Source organism: Mustela lutreola, chromosome 13, assembly GCF_030435805.1.
Source record: "Mustela lutreola isolate mMusLut2 chromosome 13, mMusLut2.pri, whole genome shotgun sequence".
Lineage (NCBI taxonomy): Eukaryota > Metazoa > Chordata > Mammalia > Carnivora > Mustelidae > Mustela > Mustela lutreola.
The window spans coordinates 701,464-727,835 of NC_081302.1; the positions used below are offsets into that span (position 1 = coordinate 701,464).

Sequence of the window (26,372 nt, forward strand, 5' to 3'; positions counted from 1 at the left end):
AGAGCCCAATGCGGGGCTCGATCCCAGGACCCTGAGATCATGACCTGAGCAGAAGGCAGCGGCTTAACCCACTGAGCCACCCAGGCGCCCCTCTTTGTTAGATTTCTAATTTAGTTTGTGGTCAGATGACATGAGACTTGTTAATGTCCCACCGTAGGCCTCCCTTGATGCACATCCCTGTAACTGGCTGATCATGTTTTGGGTTTGTCCAGATTTTGTTTGTCGGGTGCTGATGCCCCCGACCACAGGCACAGCTTTGTTTGTCTCCTGTTGCTCCTCTCTGCTCTGTCAGGTTTTTCTCTGTGTGTTCTGAAGCTCTGTTCCTGGAGGCCTGTGGGGTCAGGGTTCAAGGGGACAGGTCTGTCTTTTCTCTTTCTAAAGGCGGCTCTTCGTCCCTGGGAGCATCCTTGTTCTTGGGGCTGCTTAGTCTGAATGAGGCCACTCCGGCTTTCCCGATCAGTTTTCGTGGTGGGTCATTTCTCACTGCCTGCTGTACCTACTTACCACGCCTGTCTGGTGGACGATGCAGACGTCGGTCTGAGTTCTCGGCCTGGGAATTGTCTCTGCTCTTGATCCCCGTCCGCATCTCCTTGCCCTCCTGTGGGCAGATCTCATCTGTGACATGCATCGACCCCACTCAACCTTTTGTGGGGGCAGTATGGAGCAGGAGAACCTTCGCACACGGTAACTCAGAACCAACCCACGAGCCGACTAGCATTATCCTCTTCAAGAAGACAAGAAAACTGGGTCCAGAGAATCTAAGTCGTTTTCGCAGGAGCACCCGGATGGAGACGGAGCCAGGCTCGGACCCCTGAGCCATCTGACTTCAAAGTTGCAGCCCGAAACCATCTCTCCACGGACTCTGGCGCTTCACGTGCTCCATCACGGAGAAGCAGACCCAGAACAGCACGTGCGCGGGAGAGTGCCAGGTCTCAGCCTGTAAAGCAGTGGACCTGATCCGTACGTCGCTGGTGACAAGAACCCTTACAAGTCTCCTCCGGTCTTGAGCCTGTGGCTTTGCACTTACCTGTGTCTGTGACTACGTTTCCATGGTGACCTGTCTCAGCAAAACCACGCATGTGTACGAACACACATACTGGCACACGTAAACACGCTCACACACACACGCCCCTCTCCCCCAGAGCCCCTTCCTACGAGTCGGTGCACACCTGCTCATGTCCTCTCCCAGAGGAAAGGCTGCCTCGCTGCTGCCTCCACCTGCCGCTGACTGTGCCATCAGCAGGGGCCCTGGTTACACCAAAGCTGGACGTTTCCCAGCTGCTGGTGCAGGGGCCCTCTCTTCCCTCAAACCCCCTCCTTGGTTCCTGGCACCCACACCCATGTTTATTCTCTGGCTCCATCCACACTCCTGTCTCGCGGCAGTGTCTTGGTATTCACTGAATGTGTACGGACGCCAGATGCATACGCAGGGCTCATGTGCCCGAAAACTCTCCTCAAGATGGATGCGTGGAGCCCAGGGACAGTGCCGCCAGAGCTGGGAGCCGAGGCCAACCCCGTGACCCCGATGTGCCCGGAAGGCAGATCAAGGGGAGACGGCACGGTGAGCACACACAGCCATGGAGCCGGAGCTCCAGACTGCACGGCCCTTTACCAAGCCCGAGAGCCCAACAACCTGGAAACTGGGCCTCAGAGGCGCAGGACTAGATCCCGTGGCCATTAGACGGTCTGCCACTCAGCTCAGGCACTCAGGAAACCAGAAACAACTGTGCAATGCAAAAGCACACACAGCAGTGCACCCTGGGCAGGGTCGAGGGAGGCTGCAGGGCTCGTGCCGTCTGCTTAGCGTTTCTCTGAGAGCAGGAGGGACGTGGGGCGTGCGCGGGAGGGTGAGCACTTCCCAGAACAGAGTCGGCCGGTCAGCACCCAGAACTCTGCAGAGAAGACTTCAAAAAAAAAAAAAAAAAGTTTTTCAAAAAGATTTTATGGGGCGCCTGGGGGGCTCAGTGGGTTAAAGCCTCTGCCTTTGGCTCAGGTCATGATCTCAGGGTCCTGGAATCGAGCCCCGCATCGGGCTCTCTGCTCCGCGGGGGAGCCTGCTTCCTCCTCTCTCTCTACCTGACTCTCTGCCTACTCTCTCTCTGTCAAATAAATTAAAAAAAAAAAAAAAAGATTTTATGTATTTGATAAAGAGACAACCAGAGGGGGAATACAAGCAGGGGGAGAGGGAGAGGGAGACACAGGCTTCCCGCCGAGCAGGGAGCCCAATGTGGGGCTTGATCCCAGAACCCCGGGATCCTGACCCCAGCCGAAGGCAGACACTTCACGACTGAGCCACCCAGGCACCCTGGAAGACTGCAAAATTTGGGGGGAAAAATGTCCAACAGGTTGGTTACAAAATGGCAGTGGACTTTGAAGTTGGACACTTACAAAGCCTTCACAGTTCTTAGGAAACGACTGGGGCCTAGAGTTTCCTCGGCAGTCCAGTACCCGGAGCAGGAGACAGGCAGGGGTCCGGAACGAGCCTCCCCCAGGCGCTCTCTCGCAGGGCGTCAGGGCGGCAGGCAGGGCTGCGAGGGGCCCCGCCAGGCAAAGGCGGGTGCTTGGGACATGGCCCGCCCCAGCGACAGGACAGGACGCGACACATTTCGTCAGCAGAGCAAGCAGAGATGGCAGCAGAACACAAAGCCACCATTGGCACGGTGACTGGGGTGGGGACTTGGGAGTGCAGGGCGTGCGGGCAGGAGCCGGGCGGTCTGGGCACCAAGTCCGGGTGCTGAGCCTTGGCTCTGGGGGGGTCTGTGACACCGTGACCGCCGGCAAGCATTTGGCGTCCACACAAAACATGCCAGGTCTACTAACACAAACACGTCAACGTACTAGTCTCCCGACCGAGCGCTCAAAGTGGGAGAAGGCGGTGGGGGGAAATTGCGGGCCTGATGTCCTTGAGTTCCTGGTAGATTCTCCTGAGAAACAGCCGATTCAGGGATCAAGGAAATGGAGGTTCGGAAAATGACAGGAAGTAAATGACCTGGCCACAGAGCTGGGGCCCATGACGGGGGCCGGTGGGGGCACCACTCAGTTTTTCTTAATTTGTCATTAATCTTACTTAGGGCTGTTTGGACAGAAACCCCGACAGTGCGAAGGGTACACGGTGCAGAGTCCCCTCTGCTCTGTCCCTCGCCCCCCAGGACGCCGCCTGCACTCCCTCCCTCACACACACATGGCCACGTGCCGGTGGACACGGTGAATGCTGTGGTGCGACTGCGCCGGGGTGGGCGACTGCCTAGAACTGGAGGGGGTTGGGTTGAAGGTGCGGGCGACTCCGAAGCTGAGAGACGCTTTGTAGGTTTGCTGAGAGACTGTGTCCGCACATCAGCACCGAGGGCCCGCCCAGTCGGCCATGCAGGGCTCCCCGCCGTGGCTGCCGGGACACCCCACGCTGCAACCTCTGCTGGCCCGGCGCCCACATCTGCACCGGGCCTGGCTCATCGGCTCCCGCAGGAGGAGCGGGAGGCAGGGGAGGCGGGCGGCGCACCTCCCTTCTCTTTCTCTTCTCCCCTCTGGGCAGCAGGGGAGCGACCGGGGATGTCGGCCACAGGCCTGCGGGCGGCAGCCCCCCCATCCCGGTGGCGTCTCCCCACCCGCACGGCCCCCCAGGCCGTCCCCGGGCCTGGCTTTCCTGCAGCCCCGCACCTCTGGGCCCACCATCGCGAGCCCCTTGCCCTGGGCCTGGAGACGGAGTAGGAGGCTTCCCTTCCATTCACTGCCTCCTGCAGACCCTGGCTTCTCGGAAGCGCACACCTCCTGTCTAGGCCGCGGTCACCCCAGCCCCCCCACCTCCGTCTGCCCCCGCCTCCAGCCGGACCCTTCCCGACACGCACAACTCCTCACCCGGCGGCCGGCCGTCGTGGAGTCGGCTCAACCCCAGGGGCAGACCCGGCGGCCGGCTCCTGCCTGCCTGGGTGGCAACCCCCGCCGCTCCCCCCCCCCCCCCCCCCCCGGCTAGGACGCCTCTCTCCACCATGCTGCCCAAACCTCGGGGAAGCTCTGAACCAGTATGTCTCCAAAGGACCCCTGGAGCCCACCCTGGCTCCTTTCCGGAAATCGCAGCGGGTGGGCGCTCGCCGCACCCATCTCCTCCGCCGTCCCCCACTTCTCAAGCTCACGCGGAGCACGCCACCCTGCTGCACGGGCCGCTGGCCCACGCGTCCACCTCGGAGCCCTACCCCGTGCCTCGCGGACACACTGGTCCGCACGTGAACTTTCAGAAGGCCACGTGTCACTTGAGAAACGAACACGGAACTTAATTCGCGGTTAGACGTTTCTCCAGTGAGAATTAGAAGAAAACGATCTCGTGCTTCCTCCTTCTATTTATGGTCTCATTTCTTCTAACACTGAACTCTCTGAGCTCCGGCACTTATGTCGGTGTCGAGGAGGGTAACCCAACTGTGGTTTTCTGGAGGCGGTGACTCAGCTCCTGCCCGACACCGCGCCCCCCATGCTGCCGCCCCCGGGCCTGCATCACTTACGGACGGCTCGGCGGCAGGAGGCCTCTGCGTGCCCGGAGCGTGTCGTGCCCTCTCCTGACACGACGCCAGGATGGGTTTTCTCCTGCGACTCTGGGGTCCCCTGGTCTGTGTTCGCAGGTAAGGCCGTGTCACACGCTCAGACGCCGCACAGACAATGTGAGAGCAGCCTCTGGCCCCTTCTTCAGGCTTTCTCTCTGCTCCCACGTCATTTAAACACGCTTTTCCGTTTCCCTGTTTGCCACCAGAAATTTCATCATCGTTCTGTGGCTACTGAAAACATGCTTTTCCGTTCTATCTTGGCTTTCCTGCTAGTTGTGTGTTCTGATAAAAACTTGTTCTTTTCTTGGTTCTCTCAGATTTTCTGGGCTCACCACCTCTCCAGTTTTGTGGCTCCTGCCCCCCACCCCCCGCCTTCCCAAACACCCTTTGCTGGGCCGCATTGGCCTTTCACTGCAACAACACCCTTGCCAACCCTGATTCGTGAGCGGACAGGTCAGCTCCACTCCTGAGAGGGCTGCCCCGTCTACCCACTTCCGTGTTTCTCTGTCCACCATCCTGGACATGGACTTTGAGTTGCTTAACAGGAGAATGTGTCGTTTGCATACCACAAGTTTTATTAATGTAATTTTAAGGCCAATTAAACTAATTTTATTCAGAGTTAAGTCTACATTAAATTACAAGATTAACAATTTCTAGAGACAATGAACGTAAAATTTAAGAAGTAGAAATCTATTTGGTCTCTTACAGACCATGTAGTATAGAACAGACAAATGAAAATTTACAAATATAGAAATAATACTTCAAGAGTGAAGATTTTCACATGGAAACCCATAAGATGTCGTATTTTAAACACGCATGTTTCAAAAAGGGAGAGATTTTTAATAATTTAGCACAAAATTAAATTATATAAACTTGGTATATCCCAGAAAATATTGCTTTAAACACTTATACCATGATCAAAATTCCTTTGGTAGCTTTTAATCAAAATGAAACATGCTATTATGTAAAATATAAAGTACTTTTAAATGTTACCAGAAAAGTATCTTTGTTACAGTTACGGCACTAACACCCCTGCCCCTGCTCAGCCTCACCTATATACACACAACGTGAAACCAAGGTGCCAACAAAATCCTTTTAATCTTTTGACAAAATAACCTCTGCTTCACAACAGCAAGATTGAAGTCTCCTAGAAAACTTTTTACAGTGGCCCCAGCACAGAGCACAACGGCCGTCCCCGTGCAGGGCTGTGAAACCAAACTTTATTCGAGCAATTAAATCAAACAGCAGCTCCCCCGACGCAAAAACAGGGGCTGCTCGACGCAATCTGTACACACACAAGCACAACGTCCCCCAAGCCCCTGAACAGAAAATTCACAACAACTCCGTGGAAGAAGAGCAAAGACGCGCGCGGGCTCCCGCGGCAGGCACGCTGGCCCGGCGCTGTCCTGGCACACGAGAGAGGTCTCACTGAGAAACCTCGCTCTGCTCAGTCGTGAGAGCGAAAACGTATGGAAAATACAGGAAACAAACAGATGCCAGTTTGGGCTGCATGATGGATGAGCCAGTGTCTGACACCGACCGCTTCCTCCGACCACTTCCTCCTCATGCTCGCCCGCGCAGGGCTCTCGTTTCTAACCGGGCGTCCTGTCAACTGCGAGAGCCTGCCTTCAGGAGTCCGCCTGAGCCCCCTGCAGCCCGCAAATGCAGCCTGGAGGGTCTCTGCCGCTGTGCATTCATAATCACACACACACACACACACACACACACAGGCCAAACCAAACCTTCAGCTTCCTGCCACAAGAGCAACATCTCACAAAGGAAACTCTTCTAGCCAACATCTTCTCGTCCAATCGCAAGTCACCCTGCAACCGAACGACAGAAACGATCTGCACGCCGAGAGAGTAAGGAGAACTCGAGGGAAAGCTACATATGTCGTTTGCAAACCCATGAACTTCGTAAAGGGCGACCCAAGAATCATCTCTTTTCCTTCTAATCCCAGAGTCTCCGTGCTGGCTCCATGTCAGAAGTCCTGGAAACAGCACGGTGGTGCGTCACTGCTCTGAAGGTACATTCTAGTGTCTTGCTGAGACAAAAACACGTCAGGCCACATAGTGGTACTGATTCGGATTGTCCTTGTCTCTCTCCATATAGTCTCTGTCTATAAGAGATTCAATTCTCTTTTTCAAATCTCCAGGCTGAAAAAGAAAAGCAAAATGCCTCCATTATAGCAGCATTAAATTTACAAACAAAGGGAACAGAACGTATGCAAGAAGCACATGGTTACAAGCGTGTGCATGATTACAGGAGATGTACGTATCCATACGTCAACGACCATTACAAGCCAATTACAAAATGAACCCAGTGGAAGTCCCTGCACTTCAAAGACAGTGCTAACATTCTCCCTCGATCCAAGTGCTCCCCTGTGAATGGTCAGAGCAGGCCCTGAGGGGTCAAGGGGACTGCGCTCTCGGCCAGCACACACGGACTCCCAAGCACGGCAGCCCCACTCTGGGGGCCACACGTTGCATTTGTTTGTCTCCCTAAGTCCCGTGCTGTGCGAGCGCGTCCTGGCGATCTATGCTTGGGCAGGGGGGTGCCCCAGACTGCGAGTGCTCCCGTGCTGAAAGCAGACAATGGGCTTTGTGGCAAGGCTGCCTGGGAAGGGCGCCCCCGGCCCTGCTGTGGCAGGAAGCACACCTGTGACACATACGCACCAGCTTCCCCTGTGCAAGGGCACACGGTCCCTATCCAAGGCCTGGCCACCTGTTCAGCAACAGATCGTACATTCAGAAGACAAGGGGCCGCCACACACCTCGCCCCCCGTTCAGTCCTTTAACTGCGGGTCTCTCATCTGCAAAGCGGAACTGAAGCCCCGCAAAGCTAGAGGCAGGAAAGGACCGCGCCCGCAGCAGGGTCTCGTGACCGTGGAGAATGTGCCGTCTCCCGTGTGCACAGCAGCCCTGTGCCCGCCCGGGGAGACCCCTGCAGCCGCGTCGGCGTCTGCTCACTGAGCCATCTAACTGGGCCCCTCGGAGAGGACAGAGTCGGCTGCTCCTGTACCAGACCAGATGGCACGGGATCAGGGAGCCTCCACCCCTGAGGAACACGGGCCGGCCAGGCGCAGGCACCGGAAAGCCAGGTCTCGGGAGGATCTCACACCTCTCCAGGTGGAGGCTCACGTTTTCAAGTTTTCCCTAATGTTTCCCTATCCGCTGGGACCCCACATACGCCCAGGACAGCTCTCAGTCCTGGACACGCGCATGGACAGAAGGGTTCAGGGTCGACTTTCTTACGCACAGAAACAAGAAGATATTATCAAAACAGAAACGCTCTGGTGCTTGTCGCTGCTGAGTAAATGAGCTGTCTGTGGGATCTCCCTGGGCATAATCTGGAGAGCCACACTACTACTGAGAGACACCGTCTGGAGCTGCGCCACAGGCCTCCCCTCCCCAGCAAGTACAACATCCCTGCAAGGGCGAGCGTTAGCGACCTCTCATTCCTGCGACGGTGACGGACAGCATTTGGGATGAAGACTCTGCTGTCCTCACCTGCCGGTTTTTCGACACTTGGTGGACGCAAAGGTGGGCCTGTGCAGAAACGAGGCCCCGTGACGAGGGACAAATGAGTCTATGGTGTTAAGAACGGAACACGTCTTTCCAATGTTCAGCACGACACGATACTTTTCATTAAGATAATATCCACTTACCTTTACTGGAAATTTCAGCTGATTGTACAATTCAGAAACTAGAAGGTTATGACCAAGAGTCTTTCTCATCTTCATTATCCTGACGATAGCCGCGTCGATCTGATACTGCCTGTCCTGGAACACGCGCTCCGTGGTGCTGACCTGCTCCTCCACCTGCACACGCGGACACACGACGGGTTATTTCAGAGTGTGGAGTTGGAGGAGAAACTTCTGATGCAAAGAAAGGCCAACCTTTGGGTAAATCCTGTTCTGTTACGCTAGCAAAACCTAGCTTCCCAAGGACAAGACGACTTCAGTACCAGACCTTCAAAAATAAAGTTATATTTCCCTCACAAAAAAGCTACAAAACACTATATAAATCCTACATATTCTGGATTAGATCCAGTAGCACAGTAAAAACAGCACAACAACTATCAGAGATCGCTCCAGAAATGTCAGCTTTGCTCATCATCCGGAAACCCACTACTGAAACTGAACATCTTCTTGATCTAAAACACATGTTAACATATAAGGAACAATTAAAAAAAAAAACAAAACCTGAACAGGATAAAAAGTTGGGTGATGGACACTGGGGAGGGTGTGTGGCTATGGTGAGTGCTGTGAAGGGTGTAAGCCTGACGAGTCACAGACCTGTACCCCTGGGGCCAATAATACATTATAAGTTAATTAAAAATAAAACAAAGTTATTTCAGAGGCTCTAGCTATGCACTAAGAGAACTTTACTGAAGAGGAGCAGACACATAATAATTCTTTGTAGATGAGTTATAAACCCAAACACCCAAGAAAATCAACTGAAGAACGACTGAAGACCATGAGAATTCTGTAAAGGGGCCGGAAACCAGATACAGCCGCGAAGACAACGGTGTTCACGGACACGTGCGCGCAGAATGTGCACCAGCGCGAGGGTCAGCGCTGCACGGGCCCTGCTTGCCTGCAGCCCTCGGTGCCTCCCCCCGGCCTTCATGGGTGTGACCTGCCTCTCCAGGCCTCATCCAGCTCGGCTCTGCCTTTGGCAGGAAAGCCTTCCCTGACCCTCGGGATTAGACCGGCCTTCCTGGACTTCTCAGTCATGACTCTGACCTCAAGTCTAACAAGCTCATTGGAACGTAATCATCTAGCACCTGTTGGCTCAAAGTTCCCCGAGACAGACACTTGGTAAGAATGTGTTATTGTTAACAGATGAATTCTCGGTGCTTCACAGAGGACCTGGCCCAGAGAAGGTGCTTGGTATTTGTAGAAAAATCCCATGAAGAGAAGAGATTTATATCCATATATATACAAACACAGATATAAATCAGACTTAGTATGATAAAAACGAAAACTGGAAATTTTAATGTAATGCACTGATTAAAAAATGTCCATGTTCTTATTCAGAGGGCTAAGACAAAGTAAAATTACTCTCAAGCTCCCTTGGAGAATATGTTTATAGGAACAGACATATCCATTAAAAGAATTTTGAGTGCTGGTCTTAAAACAGATCAATCAATGTCACAGAACACAATTGAGAAACTGACCCATAATATGTAAACTTAATAAATAAAGGGGACAATTCAAATAAGTTGTCAAAGAATTATATTTTCAATCCATAGTTTTAGAACAGGAAAAGTAGTTAGATTGCTTTTTGATATTAAAGTAATTTCTACATTGCCCAAAGAAAAACTTAAATGTAAAAACTACCAGAAAAATATAAGTAACTATTTTTTAAATGTTGGGGTAAAGGAAGGGCTTTGTTCCTAGGCACGACCCCCCAGGTCTGAGACCATGAAAGCAAAGACTATACTTAAGAACTTAAAAAGTACGATGTGACACACAAAAGTGTCACAAATGATAAAGGGTCAGTCTCTTTAATACACACGAACATTTCCTAGTGAGAACGAATATGCCAGCAAATGTGCCAGTGATGTGAACAAGGGATTAAGTAGACACAAAAGCCAACGGCTCACCACGAAACGGCCGCAGCGACAAACGCTGACAGGTGCTCAGCCAGGAGGCTTTGTCAACACCGCGCTAATTCACACAGCCTGTGGTCGTATTAGGTCTACTTTAAAAGATGAAGACTTGGGGATCAGAAAGACTACGGAATGTGCACAAGCTATGAAGTGGCATAGAGACGCTCCAGTTCCAGCTAAGGCCGGCCAGCAGGGTGGGCAAAGGCAGGTGGAGGGAAGCCGGCCTCCGCGACGCTGGACACTGGAATCTGGTGCAAGTCCTTCCGTTCGGCAAAGGCTGGTCAAACTAACAAAAGGACACGTTCTTTGACCCTGTAATTCAACAGGGACAATTTTGTTTTATTATTTTATTTTCTTAGATTTTAAAAGTTTACTTATTGGACAGAGAGAGACAGCGAGAGAGGGAGCACAAGCAGGGGGAGTGGAAGGGGAAGCAGGCTCCCCACTGAGCAGAGAGCCCGATGTGGGGCTCCATCCCAGGACCCTGAGATCGTGACCCGAGCCGAAGGCAGAGGCTTAACCCACGGAGGCACGCAGGCGCTCCGCAGGACAATGGCTTTAGACTGAAGAAACAAACAGGCCAGGATGTCTCATGGAACGTCATTTCCCGTAGAGACGGAAGGAGCTTAAATGCCTTTCAACACGGCTTTGTCAAGCTCCCAGATTCACACAACCAACTGATCTGCTTCTGTGAAAACCCACGTCCTGACACGGCAAGAAGCCCACAGTAAAGAGTAAAAACGGGTCACAAACGCTACATACCAATGGCATACACAGAGTGATCCCATTAGAACAAAGCTGATCTATTTACAGCACTGGAGAAAGCTGCACCAGTGCAAGCCGAAGCGGCAGGAGAGGTTGTCTCACGGGGAGCTGGAGGACAGCTCCACTTTGAGATCTGCACTCTAACACGGTGCACCTTCTACTCTATCAGAAATCCCTAATATTAAAAAAGATGGATCAAAGGACATATGCATTTAAATCTTTAACAAGTATGTCAAGTTGCCCACTAAAAGCATCTTTCAAGACAAAAACATAAAGAGAATGCCTGTTTTCTCACATACTTGCCAACTCTGGATATTATCAAACTTTTAAACATTTCCTACATTGACAGATTAAAAGTGGAATAAATTCCAATTAAAAACAATCACTGATGAGAATGAGTATCTTTTATATAGTTTACTGGCCTCTCGCGTTTCTGTGTGATCTCAACTTACTTCCAACTGGGCACTATCCGGACACCCGCGGGCAGGTGACACAGTCAGTGTCTCCACCTGGGAAGCCCCTGAGACCAACGGAAGCTGTCCTGACACTGTCTGAGGCGACCTCGCACCTTCACAAGGCCACTCCGCTCACACACACGCCCGGGGGCCAGCTGGACACTCCGTTCTGTACGTGGGAAGCAGGGGTGCCGCTGCCTTCCTGGCCTGCGTGCGCGACAACAGCCCCGGGGCGTGAGGGCGACCGCGTCAGGAAGGGCCTGAGGGCAGCGGCGCAGACCCTGCTCCGGACATGAGACAGCTGGTGTCTCGTCAAAGCTGCAGACGCTGCACCTGCACAGACCGCAGCAGCCACGTCAGTGGGCCTGCGACACCCACGACCCTCCGCACTTCCTCCCCAGGCCCTGGCCGAGGCCGAGGCTGAAGGGCGCCGGGCGCAAATAAGAAGGCAAGCGATGGGGTTTTGGACACGAGCTCTCGACGCTGACAGAGTCCGCCCGGCAGGGTCTGTTACCGCGCTCTACACGCGCTTGTCTCACGTCCAGCCCGACCACGAACACCAAGTGAATCGGTGCCACACCAGGGCGCACGACCAGCACCGTGGGCACCGGGGCCCCCGCGAGGAAGTTCGTACGTACGGTCTCCTTCATCTGGATCTGGTTGATCTTTATCCGGAACAACTTGTGCTTGAACTCCCCGTTGAACGTGAACGTGTCCCCGTCTTCCACCTCTTTGCCTTTCGGACTCTTAACCAGAACTCGGGCTTTGCCACAGGCCAGGGACTGTAACGTCCTTCGCAGCTCACTGTCCTCTGCATGGGGAGAAAACCAGGCAGCGGCCGCCATCAAAGGGAAGGAGACTCAGAAAGAGCGAAGGAGCCGCGCTCTCCGTGTGGCCAGCAGAGCCCGAGCCCACATCCTCTCTTACACGAGCACAGGTTTTCACAACAAGGACATGCAGAAACCACGCGTTCATCCAGACAGCAGGACTCTTACCTATCCCCGTGGCCATTTTTATTTCTTCAAAGCTGAACGCATCCCCTTCGTTGAACATGAGAAGCACCAGCGTCTGGAAGAGGGACACTTGGAACTCCTTCTTTCCCTGAAAGAAGACGGGCACGGCGTGTGGGGAGTGGTCCGCACAGTCTAAGGAAAAGCTGAAAAGGTTCCTTTTCTCTCTCAAACTGTGTGGGGTGTGGGGCTAGGGGACTACTGACCAGCCACCAAACAAGCAGCAGCAACAGACTATACGAGAATAAAGAGAAGCTGGGCCTTGGACCTCACAGCATCTCCCACTTCTGTTCACCAAGTCCCCACGGCAGAGGCCTGCACGCACACGCACATGCTGAGCACACACGCACACGCTAAGCATGCACGCTGAGCGAGCACGCACACTGAGCACGCACGCACGGAGCTCCATGCAGAGGAAAGCTGCAGGGCTGTGGGGGAGGGTCAGCTGTGCAGAGGCAGGTCAGGGTATGTGTGATTTACACGTCGTGTACATATGTTTGCCTCATCTGCAGGATACAATGCATTAGTACGTTGTAACAGCAGCAAAGCAGAAATTTTGTCAAGTCTTTGCTTAGTGTATTCCATCAAATCTTATTTACAGAACTGAAGTCACCCAGTAACACGAAGGCACCGTTTTGTGGCCGCCTCTGTCATCATGGTACGCACTTTCCTCTCCTATCGCGTTCCCTTTACTACTAGCACTGAAACAGACAGGCTTATTCCCTGCTCTGTGCAAACGTCCTGTTAAGAGGAATTTCCAGAACCGGCACTACTGTGACAAGGCCTGTGACGTCAGAGGCTGGAGAGGCGCTGCCAACGGCCCTCCCAAACGCTCCCACGCTCCCACTAGTGAGAGGTGCTGCTCCTTGAAGTTTTAGCCTTGATCAATTCTGCACTTAAAATGTGGTATTTTACTGCATTTTAATACATGGCCCTTTCACTTGCAGAGAAGTAGAACATATTTTCATCGAACCCGATTTTCTTGGCCTTGCTTTCACGAGCCACCTCTATCCTTTGCTCTTTGTAAAGCAAAGGATGCTTCGCGGACTTGCGTGTCATCTTCGCAGAGGCCGTGCCCGCTTCTCTGCTGTGCCGGTTCTGGTCCGCGCGCCGCCCGGCCAGCTGCCCTTTGCTCCTTTTTCAGTTAGGTGAACGCTTTTCTATTTTTATTGATCTCTTATTGACGTTTATTGGTTAGAGAATTAACCCTTCAAGTATTTCATTCTATTGACCCAGAAAAGCCAGTGCTGTTATACTGACCTTTTGTTTGTTACTGAAGCTCAACCACAATTTGAAAAATGCTAATAACATGTTTATAAAAAATAAGTGAACCAGACAAAGAACTTACTTCCTTAAACTCTGCTTTGAGAACAGCATGTCCCAGTGTCGTCTGCCACTGAAGTTTCCGACCACTGTGCTTTCCGAGATAAAACGTCTTAAATACTTCCTGAAGTTTAACCATCTGCCAAGTGCAGGAAAACAACACATGTAATCACAGTAACACCGCCATCGAAGACCACGTCCTGTGCAATTCACAGAGTTTTTACAGGTTTTCTCAGCGGAAGAGAAAGATCAGCTCTGTATTCTGACCGCCGTGGTTCCGGGCTCACCTACGGCGCTTGGAGCTGTGCGCCGTCCGGCACACCAGGGTCTCCTCCTGCCTGCAATGCTGCCGGAAGTGGTACCTGATGGGCGCACAGGCCGCACTTGGCAGCGCCCACACTGCACACTGGGCTCCCCCAGCCCGTGGCAGAGACCGTCAGCACCACTGGCAACAGCCCCAGAGACGCTGGCCACAGGCCCCGCGGCTGCACCAGCTCCTGGTGCTCCGCCCACACCCCCCCTGCAGGGCAGGGCTGGGAGAGGCCGGGAGCCTGCTTGCGCAGCCTGCGTCTGTTTCTGTCCTTACTTTCGGGGATTTCCTCACACCTTCCAGACATTCTCCCAGTTCTTTACCGCTGTGACCCTGCTTCCAAGCTCCTGAGCCCCTCCTCCTTGTCCAGGGGTCCATGCGGTCTACACCCCAGCACCCCACTCTTCCTAACAGACAAGCTCTCTTATGTCCCCGACAGCGTTTCCACACGTGCTTTCTGAGGTGCCAGACGCCCCCCCGCCCTCTCTGTGCTCGGGTCCCTGGATGTGCCCCACTCTGCCCAGGACAGCCGAGTGCTGCTTCAGGCTGCAACTAGCGGATGAGCCTGACTAACAGCTCTGCACGGACGGCAGGCAGCAGCCGCCCCTGCCCTCCATGACACTCGTCGCTTAGACCTCCGTGTCTGTCTCACGTTCGTCCTTCGGAGCCTTCCTCGGTTGGTCTCCCGCCCACCCCGGCCCCCGGGGCACCGTCAGTTTCTGGCCCTCCGTGTCAGCCACTTGGCTCATTCCGTTGTCAGCATCCTTGGCTGCTTCCAAGTTCCAAGGAGCAAGAGTGAAACCCCCCCGAGGCTAGCCAAGGTCCCTCCATCTGAACGGCTGACCGCGCTGGCCTCTCCTGGCCTCCTCCACTTGACTCGGTGCACCACGCCATGCCCCCTCGGGCTTCCAGGGGGAACCCACCACCACGCCCATCACCTGTGAGAACGCCTTCCTCACGGGTCTTCTCTGGCTGCTCTTGCCTCTGGCAGCAGTCACAACGACTGGACAGGGAGCCCAGGGGCAGGGCCGCACTGCCGCACGGCAGGCATGAGGGAGTGAACCGACTCCACCTGCACTCCTCCTGTGCGTTCCCTCCAAGACACGACGCCCACCGGCTTCGTACCCACGCGGCAAACCTGTCCTCACGCTTCGAAACTATCACCCAAACCCATTACCTATCATCAACGTCAAATCCCAAACGTGACTGTCATTTCGTTTCTAAGTTTTCTAGTATGTATCTGAAAGGCAGCAACTCTGAGAACATGCATCTGATACCGTACGACCCCCAAACAAAATAAGCCAGTCCAGTGACACGCTTCTTACAAACGTTTTCCCGGAGATTAACTCCCGGCAGCAGTAAGAAGAGTGAGAGGCTAGAGGCTAGCGGCTAATTCTGGGTGACTACTGTGCGCCGGTTACAGCCCCAGGATCAAAATGGACCAGAGACCTACATGTGGGAACTACAACCACAAAGGCCTCAGAAGAAAACATACGAGTGCATTTCCATGGCCCTGGGCTGGCCATAGTTCTTAGATAGGACACCAAAAAGTAACAACAGAAAAACAGATCAGACTCTACCAAAATTCTAAAATTATCTGCAAAAATCACTATTAAAAAAGGAAAAAGACAGCTTACACAATGGGAGAAGATATCTGCAAATTGCACACCCGATAAAAGACGCAGTGTCCAAATACATAGAGAACTCTGGCGATTTAGCAACAGGAAGGCAGGTTACACAGTGTCAAGATTGGCAAAGGACTCGCACAGAGGGTTCTTCCAAGAGCGACAGTGGCCAATGAGCACAGGAAATGACACTGAACAGTTTCATTCATTAGGGAGAAGCAGAACAAACCAAAATGAGACACTGCTTCTCTGCCTCTACGGCAGCTAAATGACGAATGTGGACACGGATGTGGAGACGCTGGAGGCCCGTGTGCCTCCGCCAGGAGTGGGAGCGGAGCAGGAGCCGCTGCAGAAACTGGGGGATGAGGGCCTTCACGCAAGCCAGCACTTCTGCTCCTAGGCATGAACCGCAAATGAACTGAAAGCAGGGACCCTGTATTTCCACGCCCGTCACAGCCGCGACACCTGCAGAGGCCAAAAGCCAAAAGCAACTCAAGTATCCGTGGACGGACGGACGGATGGACGATACGTGGTCTATAACACCCCGGAGTATCACTCAGCCCTAAAAAGGAAGGAGGCTTGATACAGGCTGCAGCACGGACGGGTCTTGAAACAGGAAGCCAAGAGGAAGCAGCCCGACACAAAGGCCACAACGTGAGGTTCCAAGGGTGTTAGTTCCAGAACAGGAGACCCAGAGATGGAGGGCTGGTGGGTGCCGAGTCTGGGCTGGGGGGGTGGGGCAGGAGGGAGCGTGACGGCTGCAGGCTCTGTCCACAGTGAACTAGAAGGTGCCTCCCAACTGCACAGCTTAAAGCCCTAAACTGTAGGTACACGTCACCTCCAACTGAGTTATTTCATTCATATTGTAGGCGTATTTTCTAAAAAGGCAGAGTATGGCCAGCCTCAAACATCTTTTGCTAGTACACATCTTTTGCTTGTGTACTGAAAAAAACACACAAGCATGTAGGACAAAGGGCCTGTAAGAGAGCCAGCCAGACACAGGCCAGCGTGAACGTCGAGGCAAGTAACCAGGGGTCCGTGAGTTCGTACAGGTAAAGACTGAGAAAGCCACTGCTCGTCAAGGTGAAAGTGGCCTCAGGCAGGAACTGCCCAGCAGGAGAGTCTGTGGGGAAAGAAGAGTATCATCTTCCCCCAGATTTTCACAATTACAAAAGGAAACATACTAATCAGTCAAGACACCAGCGAACACCGTAACCCAATAACAACGTGAACCACCACCAACAGACGGGTGGTGGCCTCCTGCCATAGCGCCGAGCAAACCCGGGTGCGATTCTGGCTGAACAAGCATGGCCGGAATCGCATCACACACCACACAGAGACAATTCAAGAGAACGGGAGCCTCAGGAAAGAAAGATGATGGTGCAGGGGTGATGGAGGAGGGAGGCAGCAGCTAACTGGGCGGGGTCTGGACAAACAGGACAGGGCTCCCCACGGGACAATCACTAGAGCAGAATCGGGGGTCTGAACCGGCAATGTGCCCACCGAGGTATTAGGGGCAGGAACCCATTTCTCGCACGGGCAGGAGCGTGCCGCACTTCCACGTAGAGAGAAGGAGCGCCGGCGGCAGGGCTGGAGACACGGGAAGTCACTTCTGGGGACCCTTCGAACTATTCTTGCAAAGTCCGTCCAAATCTTCACTTACCTCAAAATAAGAAGCAAAAAACTCGGCAGCATCCCAAGAGGCACACAGCCTTGGTGGACCCACCCAGCCGGCCTGCTGCACAGTGAGGGGTGAGGGGAAGCGAGGTTTGCTGCACGGGGCTCCGTTTGGGGTATGACATACAGAGGCCCCGGAAAATGTGGGAGCTGGGGAGGCAGGGGGTGCGTGGCACCTACAAGCAGCTTTGGACACAGCCTCTGCACCTGCAGACACAGTCGCACTCCCCACAGGGCGGGGATGAGAGCCATCTGGGGTGCTGAGCCCGGGAGGTCCAAGTGTGCCCAGGCTCAGGGATGCCCAGGCTAGAGTCCGAGTGCCTGCGTGGGCTGAGAAGGGAGCTGAAGGGCTCTGGGACCGTCAGTGTCTACAGCAGAGGCAGAGGACAGGCAGAAGACCGTGTGTAAACTGGGGCGACACCAGTACGTCAACAATTAATTAAAAACAAACTAAAAACTAAAACCACAAAGGCAACCAGTAGGGTGAGAAACAAGAAAATCCTGGAAGACATGGTCTTGGAAATAACACAAGCAGCCTTCAGAGGGACTGCTTCCAACCGGGGCTCCCAGCTCCCACTACTCCATGCCTTTTTGGGCCTTTCCAGAAGGTCCTCTCGTCCCTGCTCTTTTTACTTCCGGAAACACACCAGAAGCAGCCCTCTTCCCTGTCACCTGGTATTAATATTTAACGGGCCGACGTTACGTACCCGAGCTCAGGACCCTCCTTCCTACCTGCAAATCCCCAGCAGGCCCACAGCTGTGGCTAACCTACAGATCCCTGAGCAGTGGTGCCCACGAGACCCGCCGTGCTGACCCTGGGACGAAGGACAACCAGCAAGTACTGCCTCCTAGCGCCTGTGCTGCTGCCTTCTCCCCGGTCAGCCAGGGGACTGGGGGGGGGGGGGGGGGCACAGGGGACAGAAGGAGCCGGACAGGGACACAGGCAGTCCCTGAGCATCGCTGCTTTCCAGAGACTACATGGACACTGGATCTTTGAGGGCACGATTTAAAAATCCTCTCATTCGGTATCTGGTGATAGACAACACGTCTGAGCCTGGCTGACGTGCAGGATGTCTATGGCAGTTTGGTGGCGCTGACGTACGTACGAACACAGGGCAGACACTTTCTCAGACACTCGCCTCTGGCGTTAAATGCACCTCCATGGGCGTGTACGTTGGCCAGTAGCCCATCGTAAGTATGTTCACGGTCAGATCTATGGAGCCTGGCTCGCTCTGGTTCTGCATGTACTGAAAACAAAACAAGATAGAGTAAGTATTGTAGAATATCATCAAAAACAACGAGTTCGTGAAAAGGTAAACAGTGTAATTTTCAAAATACAGCTCAACACGCGTTTGTATTTAGTCCTAAGGACACATTCCACTGAAGCCACAGAACACTTGTTCCAAAGTCACTTGGGATATTTTTCCTGCTTTTCTGGTTATGTTACCAACACGGGATGCTATTGCACTTGTTTAAGTCATATTTTTGTTAATGAATTTTTAGGGATTATTCTTCTTTTCCATTTTGAATTTAAGTGACTCACACGCGTGAGACACGAGGTGTCGTTCTGAAGGCCGCGGGCCTGACACAACGTGAATGGGACTGCTTACGCACGGCTGTTCTACTTGAACGAAAATAGAGCTTGCCTGCTTAAACTGGACCATGATGTCCTTGGAGAGCTCCATGTCCTTGAACATGCCTTCCAGCTTGCTGGTGAAAGCGGCGCCGCACTCTGGGGCACAAGCAGAGGGCGTGAGTGGCACCGGGCACGGGGCGCAGCGCGGCGGCAGACGGGCCTGGCCCCACACTTACCATGCTTTAGCTTGGACAGCATTGATTTCTCAGCATCTACTGAGGCACTTTTCCCAACAAGAAGTCTTTTTGCCAAATCCTTTTTATAAAATGCTTCAAAGACATCTTTCCCTATTTGTAACCAATTGAGAACAACATAAGACATCAGACAGTTAACACGCCAACATTCCCTCCGACTGCGGGACGTCTAGGCGCTGGCTCTGCGGCTCTAACTCGGAAGCCTCCCCGGGCGCTGCCCCCAGAGAGCACGTGCACGGCCATCGATGGGCGGCTGTCCCTCCACCCCCTGTGCTAGTGCCGAAGTGGAAATGTCTCGGGCAAGTCTTCGCCAGGAAAGACGGCCCCAGACAGAAGTCTGGACAGGTAAGCTCCCCTCCATGCTGAGTGTTAACAGCCACAACGTGGGGGCGCGTCTCACCGTGGATGAACCTGAATATGATCATGACCTTGTCAAGAATCCTCTCCAGCTCCTCGTCCGTGGCTTCTTTATTACCCGCTCTCAATTTTGAATCAACATGCTTTGCTGTGAGATCAAGAGCTTAAATTATCTGAAGAACTGATACACTTTCTAATTACAGAAAAAGAACATCGTTAACTTCCATACACAAACAGCAGGTGGCAGCACTGGAACCTTTCCAAAATGACATTGATCAGAGACAAAAGGTAGATAATCTGATTTTCTAAGATAAGTACTCTCAAATCCTGTGAGAATAAATACTTGAATCACATGCCTGGGCTCCACAACACCACCACTGCAGAAACCGGAATGGCCTGCCTTTGAGGGATGCCGCACGGATCAACCACCGGACGGGGCTTGGCCAAGAGCTGAATATTGGTCTTTGGAGAAACCACAATCCATAAAGTGGTATAAAGGCCAAACTGAACTGCCTTGTGAATTTCTTTTGTTGCTTTTTTTTTTTTTTTTTTTTAAGATTTTCTTACGTAATCCCTCTGTTCAGAGTGAGGCTCGAACCCACAACCCCCAGATGCAGAGTTGCACGGTCCACCGTCTGAGCCAGCCAGGGGCCCCTCTTGCTGCTGCTTCTATTAGTTTTTTCTTAACAGTTTTTTATTATCCAATACCCTGAACACACACAGAGGCAGAGAACCGCATGATGAACCTCCGTTCCCATCACACACTCTCAACAGTAGTAGGAAGCCCAGTCCTGATTCACTACTTTGACTCTCTCTCTCTTTGCCCTCCACCTAAAAAGTTTCACTGACTGGTCTACAAATCTTGAAATATGTTTTATATTATGACAACGTAATTAAATAAACTGATCATTTAAAAACGGTTTCATCTTAAACCATGTTATCTTTTAAGACCTCATTCGATTTTATCCCACTTTAGTCCCGATGTGAGGACACAGAGGTAGGGACTGAGTATATCTTCATGCTGAATGCGCTCCACAGATCAGTCAGGTCACCCTCACAACCCTGAGACGCGGGAGTCGAGCAAATCCTCCTCACCCAGTTTCTGGGCACAAATTGCTTGCTGTAATCACGACAGAACCAAACACGGTTTTTGCCAAACATAGCCCTGGAGCTGCTAGTGCAGGACGTGCACGAGAGAATACAGTTTTGTCCCTTCCTTCTGTGACGTCAAGCTTCATCTTCACAAAATTACTACTGTGCTCACCCTCACAGAAATGTCACATGCTTAATACAAACGTAATGCACACGTTTTTAAAAACGAGTGTCCCAATGCGGTGTAACACCTCCCCTCCTTAAGAGGAGCTTAAACATTTGGGGAAAAAAAACATCTGCTTGAGTTCCGCCTTATTTTCCTGTATTTAAAAACCGCGTGGAAGGCTGTTTTCCTACCTATCAGCTCCGCGGGCTTATTTGGCCTCTTGTTGATGAACGTTTCAAAGGACTCCTTCATCAGGTTGATGAACTTCTCATTCCTCTGGAAGCACACTTCTATCACATGGTCTACCCGATCCTTAAAATCCAGCAGATCCTGCACCATATCTTTGTCTTTCTCAGGATTGATCACAATTGTTGTCCCAAAAGTCTACAAGAACACATACACAAACTCATCCACAGGCAATGGTAACACACTTCTGCTCTCAATCATGATACTTTCATGTAAATTAATTACTGTTGGTGTTAATCACCAAGCAATTTCAAGTTTCACAGATTCACCCCATGTTCAAAAGACTAAGCAAATATACAATTAATGCTTCAGTGTTAGAATTCTGCTTCTGGGAGAATTTATCAATTAGTGTGCCCAGTTTTTATTTACTTATTTTTTTTTCAAGAGTTTATTTATTTTTATTTAAGAGAGTGACAGAGAGCTTGAGGGGGGTAGGGGCAGAGGGAGAGGCAGACTCCTGCTGAGCAGGGAGCCCAATGCAGGACTCCATCCTGGGACTCCAGGATCACCGCCTGAGCCAAAGGCAGCCACTTAACCAACTGAGCCCCCCTAGCGCCCCAGTATCCACTGTTTTTAAAAAACCTTTTACATATGAATTCCTCAATCAGAAGTCGCCATCAGCCCCACACACCCACTTGGGACTTCCTGACTGCAGAACTCCTTCTCCCCCACTGCCAGCCAGCAAGAACTCAGCCTGTACCTCTAGCCCAAACATGCCCTATCCAACATGTAATGGCTGCCCGAGGCATTCACACCCCAACAGCACAGATCATGCGAATCCAAGTCCTGCTTCGTGTGTCTACGAAGACAGAGACGGCAGCCCCAAGTGCAGTGCCCGTGCCCAGCCGCGGGCCAGCAGACCGGGACGAACTGCCTCCCCTCCGAGGAATGGAGCCCGAGAACAATCAGCAGGCTTGCCAGCACGGAGAGGTCCTCTGCCAGACAGAGCCCTGCCCTCCAGAGGAAGGTGACCTTGCCACACCAACCGCCCTTCCTAGAGCATGGTCCTGTCCGGCCCCCTCCTTGCTTATAAACGTCTGCTGGACCGCACAGCAATCCGGGGCTGCTTTCTACCTGCTGGATGGTTCACTGCCCAGTTCATGAATCACCAAATACAGCCAATGAGATCTTCAAAATGTACTCAGTCGACTCCTGTCCTTTAGTAGAAGAACACGTATGTTTCTGGAAACGTGGCATTGGTACAACCTACACATGCACTTGGGTGTCACAGACATAGTGGACAGACACCGTACGGCCAGCAGGGCTGGGACTTTCTGCTCTGGACCCTTCTGTTCTGACTGCATTTAAAAATAATATACACGCACTGCCCAGGGTCAGCTTTCCTGTGACCGACACACGCCGGTGTTTCGTCACTGTGACTGCTCATCCGCGATGGACGTGCAGCAACGGACTCGCACGGCCTAGATAGACACCTGTCAAGGGGCACCTCCCATGTTCAGTCCTGCTCCCTGCGGCTGCTCACACACCCTCGTTCTCCAGCAGACTTCCCGGACCGCGAAGCCCCCATGCTGCGGTACACATCTGGGGAGGTACGTGTGTGCCCGAGCGGTCCACGTGGGCACAGATGTGCGATTTTCAGACTGTTCCACACAGCGGCATGAAAGCCCCCCATCACCCCTTCTATTTACCGAAGTTTTCCTTGTGATAATTACAGGTTCGCACGCAGCAGAGTGAAGAGAACCCTCATACACAGCCTACCAGCTGCCCCAGATGCTAACATGGGGCCCAACGAGAGAGCAGCACTGCAGCTGGGGTCTGAGCGCTGGTACCCCGCACCCACCTTCTCCAGACTGCCCCAGTTCCACTTTCCACTTGCCCCCCCCAGCCGTGGGGGTGTAACCTATGGCCAGGGTCAGACGCTGAGCCCTCCGACACAAGCACCCTCCTGCCACCGTCCTGTAACCACACGCCAACATGGCAAGAAACGCCAAAGTGTCGTGAAAATCGCAGTCCTGGGGGGCTAGGACATGAAGCGGCATACACACCGAAGGGATACACCAAAACGCGTAAGAATTCTCATGGGCGAAGGCATGGGGTGCTTAAAGAGCAGAGTCACAAAATTGGCGACCCTTGAAAATCATGGCTGCAACTGGACCTGGAGCTCAGGGAGCTCACGAAAGGCAGACCTTCATCACAGCTGGCTGTACGCGGTGCCTGCACTGCTGGCATCATCCTTACAGACAAAGGTTTGCGCCAGCAATCTGGAAGGAAGTGTAGGACTTCTGTCTACCCATGCAGCTGTCCCACGAAAACCATGGTGCCTGCAGACCGCCCAGCTCCTCTGCCAGGCGCCACACACCCTGGAGGTGGAGTGTCCGCCCGACGTGCGGCACAGCCACAGCCACGGCACAGCCACGCCCCGCCGAGACGGCCCCACGCACCTTGATGTAGTCGCTCCAGTGCTGCAGCAGGACCTGCTGGCCACCCTTCACGCGGCTAAATAGCTGGTACATCTGAGTGAGGTCAGGCACTCTGTTCTCGTCAAGCAGGTGGTCCAGCCCTGAGGCGGCACATCAGACAGAAGCATAGTCGGTGAGCACAAGTGACGCGCGGCGCGCACCGTGAAAACCCCAGCCACTGCAGAAGGCAGGGGCTGGGGCTGCTCTGTGCGCGCAGGCTGGGCTCTGGGCTCAGACCTGACCCTGTTGGGCAGGGCCGTTTCCTGAGCACCTGGGCAGCTGTGTTCCTTGATCCGTCAGGTCTCGCTCACACCACGGCCTGACCAACGCGCCCCAATCAGCCCCATGTTACCCATCATGTAGTTTATCGCTCAGAGAGTGGATCTGTCGCGGGGCGGGGGGGGGTTGGTGTGTGTCACCATGTCTCATCTTTTAGCTGATTGTTCATTTTTCTTATAATTTCTAATTTCTGTTTATAATTCTGGGCCTTCCCATGATTAAGCTTTACGGTCTCCAACATCCTGAAGCAGATCCTGTAGCTCCAAGGACTTCCAAACGGTAACAATCAGCACTTAGACGCACTACACAACGTGCTAGGAGACGCGAGAGCCATGCCCACTCGGACACCCAGGGCAGGAAGCACACTCTGAAGGGCAGGAGTGAGCCAGGAGCACAGACTGAGCCAATCCAGCAGCCCACGGTGGCTGTGAGTCATCGATCCCCCGGGCTTATGGGCACTGTGACGGATGTGGTGGGAGAGAGCACGGCCTGGTCAGCACTGCCACATGCTCGCTCGTCCAGGAGACCCAGGATGGAGACGCGCACTCTGGTGCAAGTCCCCAGCCACATGGCATCACCCACGCAGAGGGTGTGGGGAGGAAGTCCCCGCGACAACCCAAGGGCCTGTTCGAGCAGCCTACACCCGCGGTGCTCTGCACGGGCCAGCGCCACGAGCACGGGCCCGGTGACGGAGGACGAGCACCACACGAGGACCCAGCGCGAGCTGTCTGCGGTCGGTCTTGGCCGCTTAGGCTAAGGGCACCCTCCGTGGGCTTTCTACCACAGGCCGCTCACTACTTCCCGGAACTCATTTTCCTTGAGAGCCAACATGGTCGTTATTCTCCCTGACTTCCAGCGACTGTCGTATCACAACACGTCTTTCCCTGGCTACGTCGTTTGCTTTCTTAATGTATTAAGGACTGTCATTCGGTCTGACAGGACAGTTAAGAAAACCTACCTTTGTGCAGAATTGCTGTTAAATGTTCTCCTAACAGCTGCTTCTCCACACAAGCAATCAGTGGCTTCCTGCGAGAGCAAACACCCGTGTCAGAGATGGCGCATGGGCGTGACGTCGGGTCTGTGCCCCCAGACGTCCCGGGACTCCACCAGAGCCAGGCGGACTCCACGACAGCCACTCCCTCCGGCCGAGAACAATGTCCCCGCCGTCCCAGTGGGCTCGGGAGTCTTTCTAGAAACGGTCTACCGACTGACACCAAAAGACAGGGGTTCAGGGCGGAGGAGACACCAGCACCCACACAGACAAGTGCCTGGCGCCCCTCAGTTGGCAGTTTTCCAAAGGAGACTCTGCCCTTTGAGCGCAAGGCACCCTAGCTCCCTCCACTTCCACTGCACGGCCTGCCCCGCTCCCGGCCCCACTGTCCTCTGCATGGACAGGCTGTCCCCTCCCATGACCACTTGTCGAAAACCCTACTTCTGGAAGCTCTGACGTGAGGCTCACACGGCATGAGTGCCATGCAGAACAGGCTGTGCGCCTCCGAACTTGCGCTAAGTGGCCGCTGCCCTCACAGGGACATGCGAAACCACCCTCCCTGGGTCCGTCTCCCACAGCTGCTCTCGTCCTGGCTGTTTCCAAAGATCAGAACATGTGCTTTAGCCCCAGGGTTATCATCGGGGGCACTTTCCAGAGCCTCTGTTCATAAAGAGCTTCCCGACAGAGTACCGTGACCCTCGAGAGAGAGAGGAGGGCCAATGCTGGCTCCAGCCCCCAGCTCAGGCCTCCTGAGCAGTGGAGGGAGGGAGGAGGGGCCGGCCAGCACTTTCCCAGACTGCCTCCAAAAGGGGGAGCAGGGCCATGGGCTCTGGCGGTGAGGTCAGAGGTCAGAAGCAGAGCAGGGAGGGCCAGCAGCGTCGCCAACCCATGCCCGGCCGCAGCGGGGCCGTCCACCTGCAGACTAGGAATAGCGCTGCTGTGACTACCTGTAGACAAGTTTCATGGGAACGTATGTTTGCAGCAGAACAAGGACGTCGGAAAGGCCTGTACCTCTGCGGAGCCCTTGGAGGGCCTACCAGACCGTCCTCCCCGGCAGCTGCGCACTTCCCATGCCTGCCGCCGGGGCACGAAGCTTCCGTCCCCACAGTCTCGCCGAGGCTGCGTACTGCTTGCCCTCTGTAACCACAACACCGTTCTGGTGGGTGTGAAGCGAACTGTGCTGTGGTTTCGGTGTGCACTTCCCCATGACTGCTTAGCAACTCGTCCTCTGCTCACAGACTCCGTCTCCAGGCAGGGCATGGCCTAGACTGTGGTTCTGCAGCGTGGGGAACCCCATCACAGTTTTGACCCCGCCAGTCCCCATGATGCCTGCCCTAGCCCAAGTGTCGAGGCTGGTCCCGAGCTAAGGGCAGATACTACAGACTCCTTGTGACCAAAGGTTCAGTCCTGGGGAACTCACTGCCTTAGCACCCAGGTGCCCGAAGACTGACCTCATAATCCAAAGTGACAACTAACTGATTTGGTGAGAATTCCTGCCAACTAACAGGAGATCAGCTCCTTCCCACCCTGAGGGTCAGGAGTCCTGGGGGCACACAGACGCCCTCCCTGGGACAGGGGCAGCCAAGTGACCTCGCCATGCTGCGGGTCACAAGGTGTGGCAGGAGGTAACACCCTGCTGCTCTCAGGCTCGCTCTCCCGGGCGACCATGCACCACACTCAG

General features: G+C 53.7%; 1 protein-coding gene across 1 annotated transcript in view; it reads right to left on the minus strand.

The window, feature by feature from the left end:
- Positions 1-5,083: 5,083 nt before the first annotated feature.
- Positions 5,084-26,372, minus strand: part of CUL4A (cullin 4A) — a 42,793-nt gene continuing 21,504 nt past the window's right edge. The window contains exons 9-20 of the mRNA XM_059144659.1: positions 24,659-24,726; positions 23,404-23,522; positions 20,947-21,139; positions 19,541-19,645; positions 19,123-19,233; positions 18,957-19,042; positions 18,450-18,557; positions 13,724-13,837; positions 12,361-12,466; positions 12,004-12,176; positions 8,197-8,349; positions 5,084-6,685 (exon numbers count right to left, since the gene is read on the minus strand). Coding sequence (XP_059000642.1) covers positions 6,590-6,685; positions 8,197-8,349; positions 12,004-12,176; positions 12,361-12,466; positions 13,724-13,837; positions 18,450-18,557; positions 18,957-19,042; positions 19,123-19,233; positions 19,541-19,645; positions 20,947-21,139; positions 23,404-23,522; positions 24,659-24,726 — 1,432 coding nt within the window. The 3' untranslated portion in view covers positions 5,084-6,589. The remainder of the gene's footprint in view (positions 6,686-8,196; positions 8,350-12,003; positions 12,177-12,360; positions 12,467-13,723; positions 13,838-18,449; positions 18,558-18,956; positions 19,043-19,122; positions 19,234-19,540; positions 19,646-20,946; positions 21,140-23,403; positions 23,523-24,658; positions 24,727-26,372) is intronic.